This window comes from Strongyloides ratti (assembly GCF_001040885.1).
Source record: "Strongyloides ratti genome assembly S_ratti_ED321, chromosome : 1".
Classification (NCBI taxonomy): Eukaryota; Metazoa; Nematoda; class Chromadorea; order Rhabditida; family Strongyloididae; genus Strongyloides; species Strongyloides ratti.
Genome location: NC_037307.1, coordinates 3,970,147 through 3,996,108, shown reverse-complemented (window position 1 = coordinate 3,996,108; position 25,962 = coordinate 3,970,147). Strand labels below are relative to the sequence as shown.

The 25,962-nt window shown below is 23.0% G+C and overlaps 9 protein-coding genes across 9 annotated transcripts; 5 read left to right on the top strand and 4 right to left on the bottom strand.

Moving 5' to 3' along the window:
• Positions 1 to 230: 230 nt before the first annotated feature.
• Positions 231 to 674, bottom strand: SRAE_1000129900 (39S ribosomal protein L23, mitochondrial; the record flags this gene model as incomplete). Its single annotated transcript, XM_024648236.1, has 1 exon — positions 231 to 674. The coding sequence occupies one exon, from the start codon at positions 672 to 674 to the stop codon at positions 231 to 233; it is 444 nt and encodes a 147-aa protein (XP_024502235.1).
• A 195-nt stretch (positions 675 to 869) lies between these two features.
• On the top strand, positions 870 to 1,256 carry SRAE_1000129800 (DNA-directed RNA polymerase I subunit RPA12; the record flags this gene model as incomplete). The annotated part of the gene is made up of 2 exons (XM_024648235.1): positions 870 to 984; positions 1,027 to 1,256. The coding sequence occupies 2 exons, from the start codon at positions 870 to 872 to the stop codon at positions 1,254 to 1,256; spliced, it is 345 nt and encodes a 114-aa protein (XP_024502234.1).
• A 98-nt stretch (positions 1,257 to 1,354) lies between these two features.
• Positions 1,355 to 5,905, bottom strand: SRAE_1000129700 (UDP-glucose:glycoprotein glucosyltransferase 1; the record flags this gene model as incomplete). The annotated part of the gene is made up of 1 exon (XM_024648234.1): positions 1,355 to 5,905. The coding sequence occupies one exon, from the start codon at positions 5,903 to 5,905 to the stop codon at positions 1,355 to 1,357; it is 4,551 nt and encodes a 1,516-aa protein (XP_024502233.1).
• A 2,239-nt stretch (positions 5,906 to 8,144) lies between these two features.
• SRAE_1000129600 (Cyclin-dependent kinase 19) lies at positions 8,145 to 9,998 on the top strand (the record flags this gene model as incomplete). Its single annotated transcript, XM_024648233.1, has 2 exons — positions 8,145 to 8,377; positions 8,417 to 9,998. 2 exons carry the CDS (start codon positions 8,145 to 8,147, stop codon positions 9,996 to 9,998), a joined length of 1,815 nt encoding a protein of 604 aa, XP_024502232.1.
• Positions 9,999 to 12,003: 2,005 nt separating this feature from the next.
• On the top strand, positions 12,004 to 12,674 carry SRAE_1000129500 (Hypothetical protein; the record flags this gene model as incomplete). Its single annotated transcript, XM_024648232.1, has 3 exons — positions 12,004 to 12,189; positions 12,230 to 12,347; positions 12,391 to 12,674. 3 exons carry the CDS (start codon positions 12,004 to 12,006, stop codon positions 12,672 to 12,674), a joined length of 588 nt encoding a protein of 195 aa, XP_024502231.1.
• A 1,117-nt stretch (positions 12,675 to 13,791) lies between these two features.
• Positions 13,792 to 14,298, bottom strand: SRAE_1000129400 (Hypothetical protein; the record flags this gene model as incomplete). Its single annotated transcript, XM_024648231.1, has 1 exon — positions 13,792 to 14,298. One exon carries the CDS (start codon positions 14,296 to 14,298, stop codon positions 13,792 to 13,794), a length of 507 nt encoding a protein of 168 aa, XP_024502230.1.
• A 645-nt stretch (positions 14,299 to 14,943) lies between these two features.
• Positions 14,944 to 20,496, bottom strand: SRAE_1000129300 (Epidermal growth factor-like domain and Laminin G domain and EGF-like calcium-binding domain and Concanavalin A-like lectin/glucanases superfamily domain and Insulin-like growth factor binding protein, N-terminal domain and Concanavalin A-like lectin/glucanase, subgroup domain-containing protein; the record flags this gene model as incomplete). Its single annotated transcript, XM_024648230.1, has 4 exons — positions 14,944 to 18,810; positions 18,934 to 19,582; positions 19,634 to 20,354; positions 20,457 to 20,496. 4 exons carry the CDS (start codon positions 20,494 to 20,496, stop codon positions 14,944 to 14,946), a joined length of 5,277 nt encoding a protein of 1,758 aa, XP_024502229.1.
• A 3,396-nt stretch (positions 20,497 to 23,892) lies between these two features.
• SRAE_1000129200 (WD40/YVTN repeat-like-containing domain and WD40-repeat-containing domain-containing protein) lies at positions 23,893 to 24,870 on the top strand (the record flags this gene model as incomplete). The annotated part of the gene is made up of 1 exon (XM_024648228.1): positions 23,893 to 24,870. One exon carries the CDS (start codon positions 23,893 to 23,895, stop codon positions 24,868 to 24,870), a length of 978 nt encoding a protein of 325 aa, XP_024502228.1.
• A 324-nt stretch (positions 24,871 to 25,194) lies between these two features.
• Positions 25,195 to 25,777, top strand: SRAE_1000129100 (Hypothetical protein; the record flags this gene model as incomplete). The annotated part of the gene is made up of 3 exons (XM_024648227.1): positions 25,195 to 25,258; positions 25,302 to 25,670; positions 25,737 to 25,777. The coding sequence occupies 3 exons, from the start codon at positions 25,195 to 25,197 to the stop codon at positions 25,775 to 25,777; spliced, it is 474 nt and encodes a 157-aa protein (XP_024502227.1).
• Between the last annotated feature and the right edge of the window lie 185 nt (positions 25,778 to 25,962).

The following is a 25,962-nucleotide window of genomic DNA, read 5'->3' as shown; positions in this document are numbered from 1 at the left end:
TGTTATATAATATTTTCAAAATAAGTAAAAAAAATAATTTTTAAAGTATGAAAATAAATTTAATTTATATTTCAATTGTCTTGTCAAATATATTTTGATAATAAATATATACTTTAAATAATCTATCTATATTTATATTTATAACAACATAAAGTTTAAAATAATTTTTATTAAAAACAAAAATGATGTATCTAAAAAATATGTAACAATATTTTATATATAAACTATTTTTAATTATAAAACGGAGAACCTTTGTCTACAATAGAATCCTGTTGTGTATTCATATCATCTAACTCTTTTTCAAATTTAGCATCATCAAATAGAGTTGGATATTCAAATTTAATGTGTTTTGGCATATAAACAAAAGCAATTTTTTTATCTTCTTCTTTCCATAAAGCTCTACGGAAATTTTTATCTAATGGAGCAGACCACGTTATATCACCCATCTTATTCATTATTCTTACATCATAAACAGGAATTTTGTAAATTTTTTCTAAATATTGTCGAACGTCATTTCTTGACATTTGTAAAGATACTTCAAATTTAACTACATTAGGTGGAACTCTTTCTCTACCAAATTTTGGTGTTGGTACTAATTTCATCCAAAAATCAGGAAGGAAAACTCTTCTTTGAGGATTACCAGGTTGAAAAATTCTTGGAATTCGTGTAGACATTATTTAAATTAAATAATAGAAGTTAAAAAAAAAATAAAATAATATTTTTAATGTTAGGATAACTAACAATAATATTTACAAAAAAAATCAACTTAAATTCTTATCGCGATAAGTTAACTTGAATTGGAATAATGTAAATTTTTTTCAAAAATATTGAAATTTTTTTAGTTGAATAAACTATTTTTATTTAAAAGTATGTTTGCAAGAGATTCAGAATTTTGTGGTCGTTGCGGCACATTTTTAATTTACCCATCTTCGGCTCCCTGCAAAGTAGAATGTCAGCAATGTTCAACATCATGGAAATTTGATGGTAAATATATATAAAATAATTTTTAATAGGAAACTTTTTTAGCAATTAATGGTTTAAAGGTAACGACAGCTAAAACAGTATACACGAAATCTATTGCTGATTCAGAAAGTGACGGAAAAGATAATGGAGATGCAATTGTTGAGCATATATGTCCAAAATGTGAATTTAATGAAGCATCTTATACAACATTACAAACTAGAAGTGCTGATGAAGGTGCTACTATATTTTATACGTGTATAAAATGTAAATATAAATGTATTGAATATTCATAATCCATTTAAAAATAATATACTAATAAATTTTAAGACAAAAATTATATTTTATTTTAAAAAATGAGATAGATAATAATTTACTACAATAATTTTATAAATTACAATTCACTGTGGGTATTTTTATTTTTATCTTCATTTTCTTTAACTAAATTGGATATTTTATTTTTTTCCAATAATTCTCTGATTTCTTCATCATATTCAATCCATTCTGGAACTATTCTTCGTGCAGCATCTAATTTTGGCTCTTTTGTAAGAGGATTATTACACAAATCAATTGTTTTAGCATTCTTCTTTGATTTTTCATCACACCATGTTTCACACCAAAGCCATTCTTGTGGTAAACTTTTTATTTTAACCTGATGAATCATATTATTAGGTAAATCTTGGTCAAGATTAGCCAAACTATTTGGATCTGCACTTAATCCTTGATACTGTCCTCTTAATCTATCTCCAGCAGCAATTTTTCTGAATTTAACAAGATCCACAACATATAAAGCAGAAATATGATATCTTCTTCCGGCAAGATGATTTGCCCAATATCCTGTTTTCCAAAATCTAAAACCATCCATTTCTTTTTTGTTGTCACAAAATGGTGTATAACCATATGGAGCTCCATTTAGATCAAAATTCATAAGTTCCATTAAATCAGTTCTAACAATTTGGTCAGCATCAACAAAAATAATTTTTTTAACATGAAGTGGGAAAAGTACATCTAAAAATAGAATCTTATAACCCCACATGATTCTTTGTTTTTCAGTTTGTTTATGTAACCAACGAGGCCATTTATATTCAACTAATTCATAACTGAAACCATACTTCTTTGCCATTGGTTCAAGTGAATTACGAAATTGTGGTGAAACATAATTATTTAAAAGCCAAAATTTAACAGGATGTTTCGTGTGCTTCATAACAGATACCATCATTATTCTCATCAAACGTTCATACATATGCCCTGAGGCCAAAGAAAAAATATTAATTTCATCATACTTCTCACCACTAACATATTTTGTAACTGATGACCAAATTGAATTTTCTTCATCGTCATCATCTTCATAACTATCTTTGTCATCAGACAAAAGATTTTCTTCTAATTTATCTGCTTTTTTAGAAACTTTTATTTTTATTACTCTTCCTGGAAGAGAATCCACCATTACTTTTACAATTGATCCATTTTGACTTTCTGTATTTTTATGCTCAACAATATTATATACTTCTTCACTTCTTCCTTGGCGTAACTCTAAGTTCCATATTCCTGGATTTGCTTTTAATTGGAAATAACCTAAATTAGCCATTACAATAGTATCATATTTTATTTTTCTATTGTAATTTGATAATTCAAATTGTAAACCTCTTGGTGGTGAACCCGTTATATCATCAAAACAATGGCCTTCAAGAAGTATATTTCTTAATTCAAACTTAGCAACAATATTTTTTTCGACACTTTCCATTTTTATATTATCAAGATCGTACTCTGCAAAGATTGGTTGTATCATCCAAGAATCTGGTGATATTACATTCAATGTTAATAATTGTTTTTTTGGTAAATTCTCAAATACAGCAACAGGAGATATAACTTTTCCATCTGTTGTAAATGAAATTTCTTGATCAGCAACAAATCTATAGAATCGTTTTAAAGGAAGTTCACTTAATTTATCTTGAGGATTTAAAACAATTTTTAAGTCAGCATTACATGATCTAAGTATAAGTTTTAGGATGGCACTTAATTTTTGAGCACCTTTAGTTAAGGGATCTGTAACAACAATTATATCAAGTACTGCTTTTTTATCATCTTGAGAAATTGAATGAACAACTGATTTTTGATCATTAGCCAAAACAACCCAATGACGTGTTTTTTTTGTATTAGAATTACCAATAACAGAGATACTTCTCATAACAACATCACTACTTTTTCCATTATCTTTTTCAACACCCCATCTATCGATTTGAGAAGCTACTTTGTTAGCACCTTTTGATATAGCCATTTTTTCAAGAAGATCAAAATCATCGACTTCAACAATTTCCTTTTCTTCTAGTGTACCATATGATTTACCATTTACAATGTATTTTCTGTCACCATGATTAAGATTTAAAACTGATTTAGCATAACTAACTTCAAATTTCAATTGTTCATTAGATAAAAGTTTAGCTTCTTTATTGAAATTATCAGTTGACATACCATTCACAGCAAACTCATCTATCGAAAATTGATCATTTTCAATTTTTTTAATAACAGATTCAGCTAAAATTTTTGGTAATATTTGTTTAATTATATTTTGTGGAAGCAATCTAATTATACTGTTTATTATTTTTGTGACTTTTCCAAAGTTTTTCATTCCATCTTTAGGATTATTTATAAGACCAATTCTAGAAAATTTACTCTTTTTTAAAAATTTTAAGGCGTTTCTTAGCATTTCACGAGATTCAAATTGTTCCATATCACCAACAAGCCATATTGTTAAAGGTTTCGTACTTTCAACATCACTTCTAGTAAAATATTTCATCTTAGTGATAATACACTGAGTTTTTTCTACATCACTTAATTTGTTAAACTCATTAACATTCTTAACTTTACATGGCATTACATTTGTCATTTTTAAATATTCTCCACCATTATTTAAAATTCTATTGTTTAATCTTGACAAAACAGTTGGTCTTGACATTATCCAATTCATTACATTATCCTTATCAGTAAGTTTACCATTCATAACAGCTTTTTGAATATATGGTGTTTGTTTGCTAACCTCATTCATAACAGCTTCTTCAATTTTATCAGCAGACAAACTACTTTGATCAAAAACTACACCATTTAATAAAACTTTAGGTGATTTTCCTAAACCACTTCTAATAATCCATGATCTTCCTGTGGCTCTTCCTTGATTGTAATCTGAATCTTTACCAAAAACTTCATCTATTTCAACATCCTTAAAATTTTTTTTAAAGAATTTATGAATATTTTCAATAGTAAGATCATCCATAAGACTGTCAAACATTTTCATACAAAGATTTAAAGCTTTAGCAGCATTTTTTTCTGATTTAGCATAATTGTAAAAATTAACAACAGCAACACCAATATCATTCATTCCATTAACATCATCTTCATTAGAAACATCAAATATAATACCAATTCTTAGTGGTATTTGATGTGAATAAAATGAATGAGCAATTTTTAATAAAACAATTTGATCAACCTTTCCAGGATCAACAACAAATATAAGATTGAAAAAGTTTCTAGCAATAGGCCTTATCATTCCTGGAAAGTATGGTTGAAGCATAAGTTTAACTGAATTTCCCATTCTTTTATATTCAGGATCTTTATCAAGATTATTAATATATTCTGGAAAAGCTTCCCGAAAATCAACTGCAAAAGATTCTTTACTTTCAGAGAAATCTAAACTAAACAATAAACTAAGATATTCTCGTCGAAAACCCATTTCATAAAAACTATTTGCAAGTGTTTCTTCTTGTTTAAGAGTATCTAATAAACTATAAATGTCAAGAGAATCTGCATCAATATTTATACCATTTATAAATATACTATTTTCACCCGGACTAATTTCGAATTCATCATTTAACCTTTCTTGATTTTCCTGTACTTCTTTTCTTAATTTTGGATCAACTGCTACTTGGGATATAGATCTTGCACGTATTGGAAAATTTTGAGAAATATCAACTAATGTTTCAATGGCAGCTTCTGCATTAGGCTCGTTAAAAACTTTTTGAGCTGCTTGAAAAGAAATATCCTGTACCTCCCATTGTTTTAAAGGAGTTAATTCATCAGATTCTGCTAAGAAAACTTTAAGTTGTTTAAGTTGTTCCACAAGATCAACATGTTTTTTCTTTAAAATATTAAAATTAAATCCTTGAACATCATTCAATTCTGGTAAATCATCTTCAAAATTATCTTTTTTTTCATTACTATCATCAATTGCCTTATATTCTGTATTCTTAATTGAAAGTTCAACTCCATAACCAGAAAGTGAAACAGGCATTGCATCTGGTTTTTCTTGACTATCATAAAATCTAACAGCAAAATTAATTTTTCCATTTTTTGAAGCTTTTTTACAAATATTATATAATTGACCAAATTCTTTACTTGCGTAATTTCCATACAAGATAATAGTACCAATAATCTCATTATTTCTTATCTTTTTTGAATAAAAAATATGATCAATAGAATAAGTTTCAGCATTAAGATTATTACCATTTGTAAAAATTTCTTCCAATTCATTAGCAGAACATATAAACTTATCACCAATTTCAACAAAAGCAATACAATTTTTTCCATCAATTTTTTCTTTACCTAATTTTTGAAATAATTCTATTGCAGGTGATGCAACTCTTAATGAAAGAGAAAGTTTTAATAAATCTAGTCTGCTTTCTGAAAGTATTTCTCCAGCCAACTTAATTCCTACTTCATATTCTTTCTCAAGATTATCAATATTAATATCATTTTTTTCTGTTAATAAATCAATATATTTAAAAAATAATGTAGGATCTTCTTTTCCAATAAATTCTGCAATCTCAGCAATAAAAGAAGTATGATTCCATTGAGCAACCAATGATGTGATTACTAATTTACCATCATTATTAGATGAATATGTTGACTTTAATATAAAAAATAGGAGCAGCAAAGTATACTGCCACTTCATACCTAAGCAAAACCTAATAAAAAAAATAATAAATTATACAAATATGAAGAAATCATTATTTTAATGATTTTTTTAATAAAAAAATAAAAAACAAAAAAAAAATTATAAAGTTTAATTGTAAACAATTCTAATATTAATATAAAAAAAATATTTCCCTACAAATCTATAACGAATAATTTATCAATTGTCGATTATTTGTTTTTTTTTAATAAATATTACATAAATTATTAATATCTAATATTAATAGATCTCTTCTTATTTATTCTGACACGTATTAGCGTACTTTAATCAACAGTGTCAAACAGTTTGGAAAAGTATTTCAATGCCAGACATAAAAAAATCAATTTTTATCATTTAAGGCATAAAAAAATAAATAATTAAATAGATTTTTTATAATTAACATAGTTTAAATTACGTATATTATAACAAATTATTTAAACAGATTTTTTGTATGTATTAAAAAGGGATATAACTTTAGAAATACAATTAAAAACGTATAGAAGAGCAGATGTTGTTAGCTTAACTATAATTGAAAGTAACATAATTAACAAGGCTAATTTTTTTTAATGTTTTTATAAAGAAAAGGTGAATGCCATTTTAAAAAGACAAATTTCCTATTTCGAAATAAGACTACTGGATCATGTTAAATAGTACATGAATTAAAATAAAAACATAAAAAAAATAAATCTTTAAAAAAATAAACTTCTTGATATTTTTATTTTATCCTTGAATTAAATTAAAATATTTTAAGATAATATAATTCTTTGTTTTAGATTTTGCAATCAGTGCTATTAAGTATACATTGTGTAAAAAAATATAATGATAAAAAATAAATTTACATAATTATCTGATTTATAAATAGTAAGCTTATTAATATAAAAAGTTTATATATATAAAAAGTAAAAAAATAACAAAAAATTACTATTTTAATAAAATAGTAGTAATTTTCAAAAATATCTTATTTAAATAATTGTTTCACCTTACCTTATTTTATAAAATTTATTAAAATATAAATGTTTCCACAGAAAATGTCGTATTGAAAAATGATTTTGGCTTCACGTGAAATTAAATTTATAATTTTATTCTTCTCATTATAAATATAGTTGTAATCTCAGTTGATAATAAATTTAGTAATTGAATTTTAATAATTTTAAGTGTATACAAATGATATCTGAAGTCCTTAAGCTATAATTATTTATATTAACTTTTAAATTAAATATAATAAAAGAGAAAAAAAAAAGTTTATAAAAATTTATTCCATATTAAAACTGAAATTTACATTGAGATGTTGTGCCGCCTTGGTGACGATGTTCCATTTTCGTTTTTGAAATATGTATTGTTGGATAACATATTTCAAACGTTTCATAGAAAATTATTAATGTGTTCTTTAATAATTTATCTTTGGAACCAGAATTGGATTTTCTATTTTTAACTTCTATATAACTGTCCTTTTTGTATTGCCTAAATACAAATTAACTTTTACTATAATTAAAAATTGTTTTGCTAAATTATAATCTTTTTTAGTCAATTTTTTAAAGTAATTTTTCACTAGTATTATTTTTCTAGTACATATACTTTTAACATATTAATTGATTTATTGCTTATAGTCCACTTTAGAATAATTATCATAAATGATAATTTTTAAGTAACTGATTTATCATTAATAATTGACAAATAAACAAATTTATTTTGGTATCATTTTCATAAACAGTTAATAAATAATAATGTATTAAAATAAATTTTTAATTCTTTATCTTTAAATTTATACAATTGTATATTTTTATTTTATTAAAATTAGCTTTAATAAATTACATTAATACGAATTGTATTAAAAATAAATATTTTGTCTTTAAAAAACATTAAAAAAATATATAACTTTTAATTTTAAAAAAATATTTTAAGAAATATAAATTTTGTTATTGAAGAAAACTATGAAATTATTATTTCTGATTGATTTCATTTGAATTGATTATTGATAGAAATTGAAATTACTATTTAAAATATATAAAACTTTTTCTATTAAATCAAAAAAATTTTTTTTATAAATATATGGTTTTTTTTAAATTTAATAAACATCATATTACTTAAAAGTTTTTAGTTAATTTAATCCTTACTGTTTTATACATTAAAAACATATGTGTATGACTAGTATTTTTATCTGCCTCAATTTTTTATGTTATACATATAATGTTTCTTTTTATTTTTAATAACTTTTTTTAATAATTTTTTTTATAGAAAAATGATTGATACCAAATTTCGAGATGAATTAGCATCTAAACGAGAACGTGTTGAATTGCTATATTCATTTCGAGGTTCTAAAATTGGCCGTGGTACATATGGACATGTTTATAAAGCGACGCCAAGATTTGAAACACCTGAAAATAAAGGTAAAACATATGCATTAAAACTTATTGAAGGAAATGGTATTTCAATGAGTTCCTGTAGAGAAATTGCTTTACTAAGAGAATTGAGGTAGATAATACTTTTATAATAGTTTATATAAAATTTTAGCCATCCAAATCTTATTAAACTTAATCGTGTTTTTCTCAGTCCAGAAAGAAAAGTGTGGCTGTTATTTGATTATGCAGAACATGATCTCTGGCATATTATAAAATTTCATAGAAATGCTAAACAAAAAAAACAAGCAGTTATGGTTCCAAAATCTATGGTAAAATCTCTTTTATTTCAAATTTTAGATGGTATTCATTATTTGCATACAAATTGGATTTTACATAGAGATTTAAAACCAGCTAATATTCTTGTTATGGGTGATGATCCGTATGAAAGAGGTCGAGTTAAAGTAGCTGATATGGGTTTTGCACGTACATTTCATACTCCGGTGAGACCTCTAGCGGATTTAGATCCTGTAGTTGTTACTTTTTGGTATAGAGCTCCTGAACTTCTTCTTGGAGCTAAACATTATACAAAAGCAATAGATATATGGGCAATAGGTTGTATTTTTGCAGAACTACTAACATCTGAGCCCGTTTTTTTTTGTCGTGAAGAAGACATTAAAGCAAGTAGTCCTTATCATAAAGATCAATTGAGTAGAATATTTCAAGTTATGGGTTATCCACAAGATGCCGATTGGCCAGATCTCAAAAAAATGCCTGAATATCAAAGGTTGTCAAAAGATTTTAAAAGACAAACATTTTCAGAGTGTGCATTATATAAATATCTAGAAAAACATAAAGTTAAAACAAATGACAAAGGATTTAGTTTGTTACAAAAACTTTTAACTTTTGATCCGTTAAAAAGAATCTCAGCAATTGATGCTATAAATGATGCTTTTTTTAAAGAATCACCTAAACCTACATTAGATGTCTTTCGTGGTGGTCCAATTCCTTATCCTCGTAGAGAATTTATGCAAGATGAAAATGAAGAAAAAATAATAGGAAAACATATACCTCAACAAAATATACAAATTCAACAACATTTAATTAATAATATAGGTACAAATAAATTAGTTCAACAAGGAAATAATCAGGTACGGCAAATTTCTGAACCAGACATTAAATCTAATCAATTTTCAAATATAACAATGGCAAATCAAACAGAATTTAGTCATTTAAACAATCATTCTGGAAATTTAAATCAACCGCCTCCTCAACAGGTAAATGTTTTTAATGATGGCAATCAACAGAATGTTGTACAAATGCAACAGAATCAATATAATCAACAGCAAATATTCACAGGACATGATCAAAATCGAATGATACTCCAGCAACAACAACAACAACCAGTTGTTCAAAATACTATTCGTGGTCCAAATGGACAATTCATAAGTCAACAACAATCTCGTATAATTTCACAAGATCAAAATAGAATGATGATTCAACAGAATCAACATCAATTTAACCAACAACAGCAACAACTCTTTGTTCCTCATGACCAAAATAGGATGATGATACAACAACAAGGACGAATGATTCAATCACAGGGACAAAATAATATGATTCCAATACAACAACAATACATTCAACAACAGCAACAGCATCAAATCCCTCAACAACAGCAGCAACAGCAACAACAACAACAACAAATGATGCAACAACAAAACTTTATGTGGAATCAACAACAGCGGTATCAATAACATTTTGACCACAAGTCATATTTATGTATACAGACAAATAAATCCATTAGAATTTTAATTGATGAAAAATAAAATGTGAAAATTGTTTAAATATCAGGAAATCATTTTTTAAAATGTTAGAAATTTATTGATTTTGAAATTATTTAACCTACTATTTTAAAAAAATTTTGGTAGAGTTGTTTTTTTTGGATAAAAATATGTAAATAAATTTTTATTTATTTTTACCTATAATTTTTATTTAAATTTTTTATATCTTAAGAATGATTTGAATGTGGACCTTCAAAAAAAATCTAATTAGTAGTTATATTTAAAAATCTACTTGTTTGTATATTAATTTTGAAGCATGATATAACAAGAAACAGAAATTTTTCCTAAATATTTATCATTTTTAAATATTTGAATTATAATTTATCACATTATCACGAGATTAGTTTCATTGAATTTCTTTTAATAAATTAGTCTACAAAAGAAAAAAAATATAAAATTTATTATGGATAAAAGTAAATTAATATATATCTCCGAAATGATTTTTAATTTATTTTGGCAAAGTATCATATGAATAATTTTACTTAGTTAAAGAAATATTCTTTTGTAATTAAAGTGAAATTTTTTATAAAACTTTATTTATAATACATTTTGAAAGTAAGTTTAAAATACTTCATTATTTAAATTATTTATAATGCATATTATATTGATACTATATTTTAAAAAGATATTCAAATTATTATGACTATTTGAATCTATGTGGTTTCCTTTTTAATTAAAATAGATTTATGTATTCATAAGTTAAAAATGATGTACAAAGTTAAAACTAAATATCATAATATATTTTACCTCATAAAAAGTTTTAAATAAAATAAACGGAAAACAAAGATTATAAATTTTTTCTATAAAATTATTCTATGAAAATACAATCTTATATGAAATATTTAATAAATTGAAATTAAAAAAAGTTTTTAATATCCAGGAAATATAAGTATTCCTCATTTTTAATATTATAAATTACATTTATCACCTTGTTTTCATCTCATTTATATTTATCATGTAAAGAAAAAAATTAAGAATGATATTAAAAAAAGAAATTTTTAATTTTTTCAATCATTCAAAATTTGAATCATACTATAGATTTATATTTTTTCATGGAATTTTGCTATTTTGTGGATTTGACAAATTTCTAATTTCAATTGCTCCATTTGAAATATCCAAAAATGAAACTCCACATACTCCAACTTTTTTTTTATTTGGATTACCACAATTGGCATTATGTGTTATAATCTATTTTTTGAGAAAAAAATTTTTAAACATACAAAATATAATTAAAATATTTATAGTTAAAACATTTATTCATTTAATTTTATTTTTTTTAAATTATGATTATAATTACATTTTTCCTGTATTAATAATAATTGTTGAGTTGTGTAATCATCTCATAGAAATAATGATTTACCTGATAATGTATAATGAATTAAATTATTCCAAAATAAATTTGTTATATATTAATGGAGCTTACCATACTTTTGGATACTTTTTGGGAACTCTTTTTGGACATTCATATTCAATAATTTTAGAATCAGATACTAGTTATAATAAATTAATTTGTTCAACAAGACTCCATAATATAAAAATTTTAGAAATATATGAATTTTCTTTTCATATCATTAAAATATCATTTACTCTTTTATTTTATTACTGGAAAAAGGAAGAAATTTTACAGATAAATTTAAAAAAAAACATTTCAGATGGATATGAAGTCATATCACAGGATTATCAAGAAAATCCTTTACAAAAAATGTTAATTGTTTATTCATCATTAATGATTTTTTCTATAAGTTGTTTGGATTCATCTCTTTTTTTTCTTACATATTATTGTATCAAACAATGGAAATTATTTACAAGTTTAAGTTTTCTTACATTTTTTTTATTTATTTCCAAATTTGTTTCATCATTATCATTTATACGTAACCATCAATTATTTATTTTAACAACTTCAATTTCTATATGTTCAATGGCTTCATGTCTTTTTAATTTTCCTATATCAGTTAATATAATTTATACATTATATGGAATAGGAATCGGACCAATATTTCCAACTATTTTAGCTTATTTAAAGTTGTCTGATGTTAAGAAGATTAATTATATTTTTATTTCTAAAGCACTGGCTACACTTTTGTCACCATTGGCTATTAATGAGGTAATTATATACATTTTTTTTTTATCATTTAATTATTTAGATTATAAATAAATATGGAAAAAATATATATCCCTGTTTTGCTTTTCTTTGGACATTAGCATATATATTATTTTTTGTTGGTATATTAAATTATCATGCATCAAAATCTTATTATAACTGTAAGTTTTAATACTTTGTTTGCCATTAAATAATTTATTTAAGTAAAAGATGGAAAACACAAAATTTGGTATTTATTTTTTGGAAATACAACAAAAACTGCAAAAAAGAAAGTTAGAAAAGTTATGAGAAGTTTTAGGAACAAAAGTTTTAAGGCAATAACTAAAGTAAAGTACAATGCTGGAACATGGTCAAGTAGAAAAACAAATAGTTACAAACAAAATACAAAAAAATCTTTAAATCTAAATAATGAAGAAAATAAAAAAATGAAAAGATCTTTTAATTCTGAAGAATATATTAAAGACATTAATATTAATAAATCAAATTAAAGTAATAAAAATGCTTAATTTTTTATGTGAACTTTTATTTAATTATTTTTTTAACTCAACATTTACATCAGAATAAATTAATCAAAAGAATAATGTTTATTTAAATATTTAATTATGTTTGCTTTTTGCCATTATTTTACATTAATTATTTTTATGAATGACGTAATATAAAATTATAAGATAAAATTTTAAAATTAAAATATTTTACTACATTTCAACATTTAATTAATGAAATTTTTTTTAATGATAGACAACATAAAATGGTATATTTTTTGTTTTCTTTATTTTAATTCTTTTTATTTCTATTTTTTTGTTTAATGATAATAAGTATCTAAAATGTTTTATTTTATTTAAAAAAAACATTTGATGCATAAAAAGAAAGTTATTAAAAACAAGGAACTATTATATATAAAATTTTGTTATTTATGTGTCGATTTCTAATTATCAAAAAAATATATTATTATTTTTAATAAAAAAAAAAATTTTATTCATAAAATATATAAGATGACATTTTAGTTAAAATTCTAATAAAGATAAAGTAATATAGTTAAAAAAAAAAAGTTGACATAATTTGTTACATGAATTATACATAACATAAAAGGTATATATTGGTAAACTTTAACAATAGCAGTTTTTCTTGTGTAATGAAACATTTTATTTTCCATAAAATATCCAGCTTATCAGGCCAGCATAGATTATAAGAAGTGATCCTAATATAAAAAGAAGCATTTTGATTTAATAGAAATAAAATTATGAATAATATATTTTTAGTGCGTGCTTTTATATCATTGTTATTAGTACAACCAACCACGCAATTTACAGTACTTTTAGTATATATATAATAGAAAATAAATTTTCTGAAATAATAGTAATAAAAATAAAATTATCCTTTTATTAATCTTTTATAATGCTATAATGTAATTATCCTTTTATATAATATAATATTTCACAAAATATAAAAAGCTTATAAATTTTCTTTTTTTTTGGATTTAAAATTTTGTATATTTTATAAGAAAAGATTTTGTATCAATTTGATAATGACAATTGAAAAATTATTTGAAGACAAGTATTTCTTAGTATATATATATTTTTTTAAGTATACTTTAATTGACATATTTTATAAATTTCTTTTCATTTTCAATGTTGAGAAATAAGAGTGGTACAAAAAATTATCAGTTTTTGGGGGTTTTCTATCAACCAACAGTTTATGTATACTAAACTTATTTTTATCTTCTTTTATTATTGTAGGCATACAATTTTTAACTGAAATTAAACATTCAATTTTCATAGACGTCTGATTATACAAATGTTTCTTCATATTTGATGAAGCATCATTATTAATTAAATTTTGTGAAAAAAGTTTAATATTGTCATTTCTTGGAATAGATTCTTTAAGTTGAACTTTAAAAAATTTTGACCTTGCATCAAGTTTTTCCTCTAAACTATTCATAGTGGAACGTAAATTTCTATCAAATGTATTCATATCTTTATTCAAAAAATAATTCTCATCAGGGTATGATTCTAATGGTGAAGCTCCAATATCATATAAATTATCAATTATATTTTCTCCATTTAATTTATTTTCAATTAATCCATTAATATGAATTCCATTTAAAATTAACATACTAAGTAGTACAATATAAAAAAAATTAATCATTTTTTAAATAAAACATAAAAATATATCAAAAAAAAATTTTGAGATATTTTATAAAGCAGCAATAAAAATGATAAAAATTATTAAAATAGATATTGCAGTCAAGATAAAATAAATTCTTTATTAAATTAATATACACTATATATTCTAAATACCAAATTCTTGCAAATAATAATAAACACAATGATAATTATTTTAAAAAAAAATTAAAATTAATTTATTTTATGAAATTATACAAAAATTACTTTTTTTTAAGTATTATATAATATATGTATAAACATTTTTAATGGAATATTTTAATTTATGTTATCATATATATATATGATATTATATAATTCCTCAAAAATTCAAGAAAATAAAATGTTTAATTAATAATTTAATATATATTCAAGATATTTTCATTGGAATATAGAATAGAATTTTTAAAAATAGTCTTATATGTATGCTTACAGTTTTTAAAAATATTTATAAAAATTTATATATATAAATGTATATATATAATTTTAATAAATTTGAACCCGTTTTCATATCCATTAATATTTGTTCTTAAAATGAAATAAGAATAAAATCATTTAAAAATATTTTAAAATTATTAAATGATAATATACTTGATAATTATATCAATCTTTCAGGAGGACCACGTTTTAATGCCATTGAATTCATATGTAATTTTGAACCAAGATTTTCTTGAGTTGAAGGACTATAATGTCCATGATATGTTCGTTTTGCTTTAAAGATAAAACAACATAATGTTGCAAGTAAAATAAATATAACAAGAAATAATACAATCAAAATACTAATAATATAAGGTAGAGGTAATTTTCCAAAATGTTCAGCTTTTTTATCACATAATAATCCTTCAAATCCATCAAAACATTGACAATCATATGTTGCAATTTCTGTTCCATTATCAAAAGACATTACATGTGGATTAATACAATTTCCATTTATACATAATTCAATTGTAGAATTAGAATTTTCTTTTAAACAAGGATCTAAATGATTACATTTTTCTCCAATGTATCCATTTTTACATTCACATCGATATCCACCTTTTAAATTTTCACATATTCCATTAACACAACTATTTTTTATATCAGTACATTCATTTATATCTTCTTCACATGTTAAACCTTTGTAACCAGTATCTTTACATTCACAGTCAAAACCATTAATTCTATCTGTACATTTGCCATTATTTTTACATGGTTTTAATTCACATTCATTTATATCTTCTGAACAATCTTTTTTACCAAAACCAGGTAAACAATGACATTCATAACCACCAATAATATTTTGACATGTACCACCATTCAAACATGGATTAGATTCACAAAAGTCAATTTGAATAGAACAATTATGACCTTTAAAACCTTCATTACAATAACATTCATGGTTATCTTTTGTTATTTGACGACACTCTCCATGACCACAAGAATTGAATAGGCAACTTCCTGGTATATTACATGTATCTCCAAGGTAAAAATTATTACATTCACAAGTATAACTACCATTGGTATTATGACATATTGAATTATGCCAACAAGGCATATCATTACATTCATCAATATCAATATCACATTTTTCACCAATCCATCCTTTATCACATTGGCATTGAAAACCTTTCCAAATATTTTTACATTTTCCATGAATACAAGGATTTTCTATTTTACATATATCTTTAAATTCAGAACAATCATTACCATCAAAACCTTCTTTACATTCACATTTAAAATTTTTCTCCCCATTAATACATACACCACCATTTTTACATGAATTTTCGTTACAATAATTTATTTCAGTATCACATAATACACCTTCAATTCCATCAAAACATGAACATTCAAATGATGAGTCTGATAAATTTGTACATGTTCCTTTTTCACAAGGATTTGATGAACATGTTGAATTTTTCATTGCCTGACAATTTTTACCTATAAAATTATGAATACATTTACATAAATATTTTCCATTTGCCAAATTTTCACATTCTGCTCCATTTAAACATGGATTATTATCACAACCATTTATACTTATTTCACATTTTTCACCTTTATATCCATCTTTACATTGACAATATTTTTTTATACCATCATCATAACATATCCCATTTGGTTGGCAATACTTATCATTTGTCAAACATAATTTTGTTTTTTCTTCACAATAATTACCAAAGAAATTATCTTTACATTTACAAGTATAAGAAGAACCTAATGGATCTGATTGGCATATTCCACCATTTTTACATGATGATGTTAAACATATATCATTAACTTTACATTGATTATGTCTAACATTTTCAATTAAAATAGGTTTAAAAAAATATGTTTCTTCTAAACTTTTTGTTGAATTGTCATTATGAATAAAAGATAACTGTGGTAATGATCCTATTATAATATTATTAATACATCCTGAAAATGATTCAAATGTTGGATTATTACCAAAGTCAATTGTTGAATTGGTATTTTGAAGAAATTCAGAAATTTTAAAATTTCCACCAATTTTTGTTTCATGAAATTTATCTATATATCCATATAATCCATTTTCTTTTTCATGAAATGTTATAATATGTAAATATCCATCAGATATATAAAAATTAAAACTTTCTCTAAATTCATGATCACTATTATTTTGAATAATATTAATTTTTCCATGATCTATATATATTGATAATGATTTATTTAAATATGAAAATGTACTAATATGGCCAATAGATTTTGTTGTCTTTAATTCTATTTCAATAATTAAATTATCTTCTTTTTTTAATGACTGATTTTTTGGAACATTTAATTGATATAAACTTTTTGAAGTATTATAAAATGTTGTTGGTCCATGGCAAATAAAACCAGGATTGGTAGGTAAACATTCTGTACCATCAGGACATTTATTATGAAAACAATAATTTTCATAACTACAATTTTTACCAGTCCATCCCTGTTCACATATACATTCATAATCATTAAAAGTATTTTGACATTTACCCTTATTACATGGATTTTCTTTTTTACAAATATCATCACTTACAATACCTTGTAATAAATTTTGTTCAAAAATTTTTTTACCAAAAATATCTATATCAGTATCTTCTAATGGTGAATCTTGAAGAAGAATAATTTTTTCATTAATTCTTATATCTTGTAATATTGCTTTAAGAAGGGTACCTTTATTAGTATATGCTTCATTTCTTATTTCAGAATCATCACCAAGAATAATACTATCAACTAATAATGGATGAGAAAATGGTCGATTTATAAATATTGTAAAATCTGGTATATTATCAATTAAAACTTGAATATTATTATTTTCTCTTAAAACTTCAACAAGATGTGTACCATTTTTATTGATATCAATATTACCAATTTTTGAAAATATTTGTTTTCCACCTAATCGACATCGAATACCAATTTTACCATTAACAACTTCTATTGATATAAATGTTCCTACATCTTCATCACCATTTTCACCAATATACATTATACTTGAATTTTCATTATTTGTTTTTATTAAAAAACTTATATCAGTTGATTGTTTTATTAAATCAGAATCATTACTATCAATATTATATTTTATCATTGTAGGTTTATTTTCATGACCAAATGTAACTTCTGTTAATGCTTTAATACAAAATGGTGGTAAAAATGGTCTATGACATTGGCATGTAAAATGATCCCATAAATCATGGCAATCAGCTTCATTTTGGCATGGTTTATCTAAACATTGATCAATTTTTAAACATCCTTCTGTTACATCAACAGATTTAGTTGAATCTATTAAATTAATATTTTCATTACCTATTTTAAGGTTTCGTATACAACCAATATAATGATCTGGTGAAGTCTTACGATTAAATACTTTTTTTCCTAATCGTGTTGTAAATAAATTCCATTGAGGTACAGTAAATATTTTTTTAGATAATACATAATAATGTGAATCAGAAATTTCTAAAATTACTTGATTTTCTTTTTTATTCATATCAATTCTATACCATTCACCATCATTTAATTGTAAATCACTTAAAATAGCATATTGAGATTCAAGAAGTTGAAAAATAAGTCGACCATTTTTTAAAAATATATAAAATTGTACTTGTGCTAAGATATTTTCACCTAATATTAATAGTGCATCAGGAACAGTAGTTCTAAATTCAAAACTTAATGAATATGGTAAATTTTGATTTAAACTATTGACAAAATCTTTTGATTGATAAACAAATAATGATGAATTTTTAAATGAAACTGTTGAATCATGAAGGCAATTTCCACCATGAAAACCTTCTGAACATGAACAAAAAGTTTCCTCTCTTCCATCAATATTTTTTTTTATTTTACATACTTGACCCTCTTCACAATTTACACTCTTACATAATTCATTTTTCTTTTCACAATATAATCCCGAAAAATTTTTTTCACAAAAACAAATTTTCCTACCATCAGCTACCTTACACTTACTTTCATTTTGACATTGATCACAACTTTTTACTATCTAAAAATAATTGTTTAATATTATTTATAATAAAAAGAAACAGTTTAAGTTATAGACAATAGAAAGGTACTTAAATAACTTTGTCGTGATAATCATAATAAATATGAATTTATAAAATCTTACATTATTATCAAGTGGTAAAATTGTTGTAAGAGAAATATCAGAAGTATTAGTGGTAATTAGTTCAAAAGATGTAGTAGTTAAAAATGTATTAATACTTGTTATATTATCAGTTAAATTTGAAATGTCAGAAGTAAGAGTTGGGCTTTTTTCGGTGGTTGAGGTTAAGTGACCGGATATTTTTGTTGAATCATCTATTACCGAAATACAAATAAATCCTTTAACTTTAGTGTTATCTTCTATACAAGCTTCTGTATTAACATCACAATCACATTGAATCTGACAATTAATACCAACAAAATTAGGTATACAAGAACATTCTGCTTCATTATCTTTTATTGAACAAATTCCATCATTTAAACAATAATTTGGTGTACATAATGAAACTGATTGTGTAATTGATGTTTCACAATAATCACCTGTCCATGGTTGTGGACATACACATTTTGGAGAAACTCCCCGAATTTCGACACATTTTCCATTATTTTTACAATAATCTTCATGACATTTTTCGGATAATGGTGTTGGTCGTGGTGTATTTAATGAATTAAATGTTAATGTTTCACAATATTTTCCTGAATATTTACTAAGGCATTCACAATATGTACCAGCAGCAGAAACTTTACAAGTTCCATTGTTTTGACATTCTTTACTAAAAATAAAAAAATTATTTAAAAAATAAATTATAATAAAAACAAATTACCCTTCCACTAAACAACTTGCAGTATATGTCTCACAATAAGGTCCTTCAAAATTAGAAGGACAGATACAAAATGCTTGATTATTAAGATCATTAGAAACACAATTACCACCATTTTCACATCCTTTTGTTTTACATGATTCTTGAGTTATATCACAATTTTCATTTTCACATCTACATTCTATATTACCATCAGCATCTTTAAAACAGACATGTAAAGGATTTTCACAAACACACTCATCATTAATTTTATTTTGACAAACATCCCCACTAAAACCTTCTAAACATTCACATTTATAAGTTCCTTCAGAATTTATACAAGTACCATTATTTTTACATGGTTCAAATTGACATTCATCAACATCTAATTCACAAAATTCTCCATGCCATCCATTATTACAATTACATGAATATTGATTTCCTTCTGCAAAACAAGTAGAATTTTCACTACATTTGTTATTGGTACATGGATTTGATATTACATCACATAAAACTCCTTCAAAACCGGTTTGACATTCACAAAATTCTTCATTTTTTGAATTATTTTTACATATCCCATTTTCTCCACAATCCAAAGAACATAAATTACCTTTTTCACATAATGTTCCATAATAAGGATTTTGACATTTACAAGAAAAAGTCAAATTAACATCATCAATAATACAAGTTCCCCCATTAAAACAAACATTTGCATTACAAAATTTTTCTGATAATACAAAATTCTCTAAAATTAAAGGTTTATAATATATATAATTAAATATAAATTTGCATTAATTGTATGTGAAAATAGTTTTATATGATAAATAAAATTATATATTATACTTACTCCATGAGAAAATAAATATTAATAGTATCACATTCTTCATGATTTTAAAGACATTTAGAAATATAGATGATAAAAAAAATAATAATATATACCTATAATAGATTTATTTTTTTTTAGAAAAATATATTTATAAATATATCACTTTATATTTTTTTTTTAATTGAAAGCCTAAATTTTTATATGATTATTTTTGTAGAAAAAAAAATGTATTTTTTTTATCAAAAATTAATAATTATTTATAAGAAGATTTTAAAAATTATTATAATTTAATTCGCGATTTGGTCACTTATTTTTTTTTAAGTGTTTTGTTTGTTATAATATAACATGATTTCTAATAATTAATATCAAATTTTTATTAAATAATAGAAAAAAAAATCATTAAAAAAAATCAATGGTAAAATCTTCTAATTTATTAAAACGGAAATTAAAATATAGTTTAAAAAGAAGGTAATTTATGTTAACGAAACTTTTAACTTGTTAAAGTATGTTCTTCCATCAATTATTTGAGTTAGATATACTTAGGTATATTGAGAGATGGGACTTAAAAAGATCAAAGTAGATATAGGGAGTGTAACCAAATGTCGAGAATAGATAAAGTAATAATGATATATGAAAGAATTGTATTATTTAAGTAAATTTTTATTTTGGTGTACATTAAAATAAGATTGACTTTCTCAAGTAGATAGTATTATAAAGAAATATCATAGTTGATGAGATATATTAAAAAATTATAAAATTTTATAACATTTAATATTTAAAATAAAATGTAATTTATTTTATTATCATGAAACGGAAACAAACAATGGCATTGCATTGATTTAAATATAATTGTATCTCTAAAGTCTACTTAATTCAGGTGTTCTAAGCCTATAATTACTGTAGATTAAAAAAGATAAAAATTTAATAAAGCTGGTTATTATTATTATTATTATTATTGTTCACCTAAAAACTATAAAAATAAAACTTTATTTTGTTAAATAGTATTGTTTACTCATTCAAATCATGAATTAATAATATTGAGTACACAATTTGTATAAGCTAACTGTTTTAATAATTAAATTGTAATTGATATGATAAGAAAAATTTTTCAAAAGAATAACTTATTTACCTTAGATGACCTGATATAAATAAAACATCTTTAGTACAATACCAGTCTATTTAAAGTATGTGGCACTTTTGATTAGATAAAATAAATTTAAATAGTAATAATTAAGAAAAAGGTGAAGACGTTTTTATATTATATATAAACTGAAAACAAAAGATAGACATCATGTTAATCTATAATAATGATATAATAATCAAGTCTTATGAAGTCAAATATAATCACTATAATAATCATGTTTTATAATAGGAACAAATACTTTAATATAATTGAAAAAAGATGTTGGTGATTCAATGGTCTATAGGAAGGTGAGTGATGACTTACAAGAACAATTATATCAAGTGGATTTTAATATGACTATATTTAATTGATAGAGAAATAAAAGTTTACTATTTAAAATATGTTCTTTAAAGAAAATGATTAGCCAAATTATGGAATAACAAAAGAAATCCATACATTTTAAAATATTATTTTTTTTAAAACATTTTAATAATTTATAATGTTCATCTAATGACATTTTTATTCTTTATAATTATATATAAATAATAAAGTAAAATCCTCATAATATTAATGATTTTATTTTAACATAGTAACGGTATATTTATGTTGCAAAAAGTAATCACATATACTTGTGCACTAACCTTATCCATAAAGATAATTATTCATGACCTCTAACATTCCTCTACTGTTGTTGAATGAGTTTATGGAAATGAGGTGTAAGTAATCTTATAGATGGACTAGAGGGGCCAAATATATAATAAAAGGACAAAAATGGGTCTTTCAATGTTTATAATATAACGGTATCATTATACTTACAATCATTAAAATGGAAACAAAAATTTATATACTAAAAATAATCTTTTTAATATTATATCAAGGCCATACTTTTTATTAGTACTCTTGCATCATTATTCATCGCCAATCATATATATAATGTATAAAAAAAAATAAAACATCCCAAACATTTGATATTTTTAATATTTAACAAAATTAAATTAAAGATATAATCATTGAGTTAACTTTCTTTTTTAACAAAGAAAACAATATAAATTTATCAAAAAAATGATCTTAAAATTTGATGGAAAATAATAGTTTAAATATGAAGAATTCACGATTTTTTTTACAAAATGTTAAATGTTAAAACATGAATTATTATATTTTTAGCATAAATAAATGAAAAAAGAAGTTTATTTAATCAGATAAAGTGTCTTTGATCATTTATAAAATTAATATTTCAAAAATTAAAAATGTCTTTTTGACAAAAGGTATCAAAAATATATATTCAAAATATTTAGAATTTTGATTTATATATTTATAGAAAAAAAAAATGTTGATAAATTAAAAGTACTCGTTATATATTTAATTATCAGTTTAATTGCCTACAACAAAATATAAAAATGGAAATATGCTAAGTCAACCAGATAATCAAATGTCCTCTTAATTACAATTTTTTCTATCTTACATTTTATAATAAACTTCTTTTTGCAATAATTTAGCAAAAAAAAAAAGTGGTATCATTAGATATTAAAAATATATCTTTAATCGGATATTTTAATTTAATAAACTTTGGTTTGCCTTCAAGTGGTAAATTTTTAAAATACCTACAAATCAAATAATTTTTAATTAACAAAAATATTTATCCATTAAAAATTATTTCAAATCATATTTTTACTACAACTTTTATATTATGATAATTTCAATTTCATTCAAATTAATTTGTTAACAGAGTATGGTTTTATGCAAATTTAATGAAAATAGATACCAGGAGCCTTAGATTAATATTATGAGAAACTTTGACATCAGACATGATTATTTTTTTATTTATAATTTTGTATTCAAATTTATATTTTTACAAATTATTATATTGCCATTGAAAAATATATATATTTCAATTTTATGGTATAATAAAAATAAATAAAAAAAAAGATAAAAATCCACATTTAATTTACATAATGTATTTTAGTTGTAAAAAATCAGATTATCTAAAGTATTAACAAAGCAACTATTACATGTAATTTTAATTAGATTGTTTATATCATGTATGTAAATTTATATTTATATCATAAAAAAAATTTTTAAATAAAGTTAATGTTTATTTTTATTTCAGAAGTATTAATTTTGTTACTACAAACATTCCTCAAAATTAATGATTTTATAAAAGGAAAACTCTCGTAAAGATTTATAGTAAACAAGGTAACGCAACAAATCACGTCAACAAAGGAACACTTTACCAAAATAACAAAAAGCCACTGAATTTATTATATTCTTTTACAAGTTCAGAAACATAAATTTTTATAAATTTTTTTTTTATTTATAACTTCCTTTTTCCTCAAAATGGATTCTAGAACGATTCAGATGAAACTTCCAACATTAAAAAAATTAAAACCATTAAAAAGTACATCATATACTAACGATCACATAAATGGGTTAGATTTTTCGGATAATGGAAGTTTTTTGATGGTATCCACAAAGGATACAGTTTTAGATATATATAATGTTATGACATTTACTAAAGAATACTCACTTAATATTAATGATAGTGGTGCATGTTGTCCAAAATTTTTTGCTACCGATTTAAATGGTCTTCATGGGGCTACAAAAAGAAATGAAAAATCAAATACTTTTGATATATTACATTTTGATTTATTTAAACTTGCTTACAGGACACGGTTTATAGGTTGTGATGATGAAATTAATACAATTGTCCAGATACCATGTTCAACGATATTTTTTTCAACAGATAAAAAAGGTATACTTAATCAATGGGATATTCGAATAAATCATCCAACAGTAAAATTAAGACCTGTATCATCTAGTAGTCGTGTAAATGATTATGTTGGAGTTGCTGTGGAGTCAAATAATGTTTTATGTTTATGTTATGAAAATCAATTTTATCTTTATGATGCAAGAAACTTAAATCAATTTTTTGCTCAATCAAATATCTCTTCTGAGAATGTTGGAAATGTCTGTAGTATGAAATTTTCTCCATGTGAAAAATTTGTTGGTTTTATGACAAATGAAAATTCAGTTCATCTATTAGATTCTTATGATCTTGTGGAAAAAAATAAAATTGTTGTTGGGAGCAAATCTTTTCCAACAACTTCAGGATGGGATTTTACTCCATGTGGAAGATATATAGTTACTGGAAATAGTGCTAATGGACTTAATCTTTATTCATGTATAAGTGGTGAATTATTGTATAATGATAAAAAGATAAATCAAAATGCATCGGTAAATATGTTATTTAATGACAACTACTATGCAATGGCTGTTGGAGGTGATAATTTATCCATGTGGGCTCCACTTTTGTAATATAAAAATGTTTAAATTTTTTTTTTAATTTAAATTTTGTATAAAGTAAATTATATTTTAATGAATAAATATAAATAATCTTTTTTTTTCTTTATTTTTTATTAAAAAATCATACTTTTTAAACAAAAAAAGTTACAATAAATATTTCTCCATTTAAAAAAATATAAACAAATTATATTACTTTTAAAAATCTTTTATTATTATATCTATCCTATACGTGGTATGCCATCAATTTATTAGTTGTCTTAAAACGCACCCCTGAAAATATTATTGATATCACGGTGACCTTAAATATTTTTAATAGAAAGATATAAAAATATTAAAATGAGTTGTAATTTGGTCTCCAGAATTATTTTTTATTTATTTTGCTTAATCTTAATTAATGTTGGTATGTTTTTTTTTTCAAAAAAGGAAAAAATATATAATTTTAGTATCTATTTATGGACATAATTTGTTATGTCGAAATTGTGGTAATTTAATTACAAATGATCGAGCTATAATTGATAAAAATAGCCCATTAAATAGTGGAAGATATATACAAAATGTTGTTGGTGTAAATGCATCAATACAAAAATTTATCAATCCTGCAAATGATGAATTTTCTGTTATGACTGTTAATGGAGCTACATTAATGTATCATGGTGATCCTAGTTTTGAAGCGACATGGTACCCTAATTATCAATGGACAGTTTGTTTGTGCAGAAAATGTAGAAAACATATGGGTTGGTATTTTTCAAAACCTAGGCAGGAGAAGGATGGATTTATAGGTTTGATATTAGATAGATTAATTAGTGAAGCTTGTAAGTATTGTAATTGTTTTTTTAATTAATCAAGAATATTTTTATTATCTTATCTTTTTTTTATAGATGTAGATCAAATGATCTTACCTCCTGGAATAGATGAATAAAATATTGTCATATTTATAAATATAAATTATTATTTATATTATAGCCAACATATTTATGGTTTAATGTTTTTTTTTATTTTATTTTTTTTATTCTTAACAACATTCTTTGAAAAGTATTATTATTATATAGGTCGGTTTATTTAAATTGGTGTTTTTTTTTTAAAAAGGGTTATTTCATTAATTAA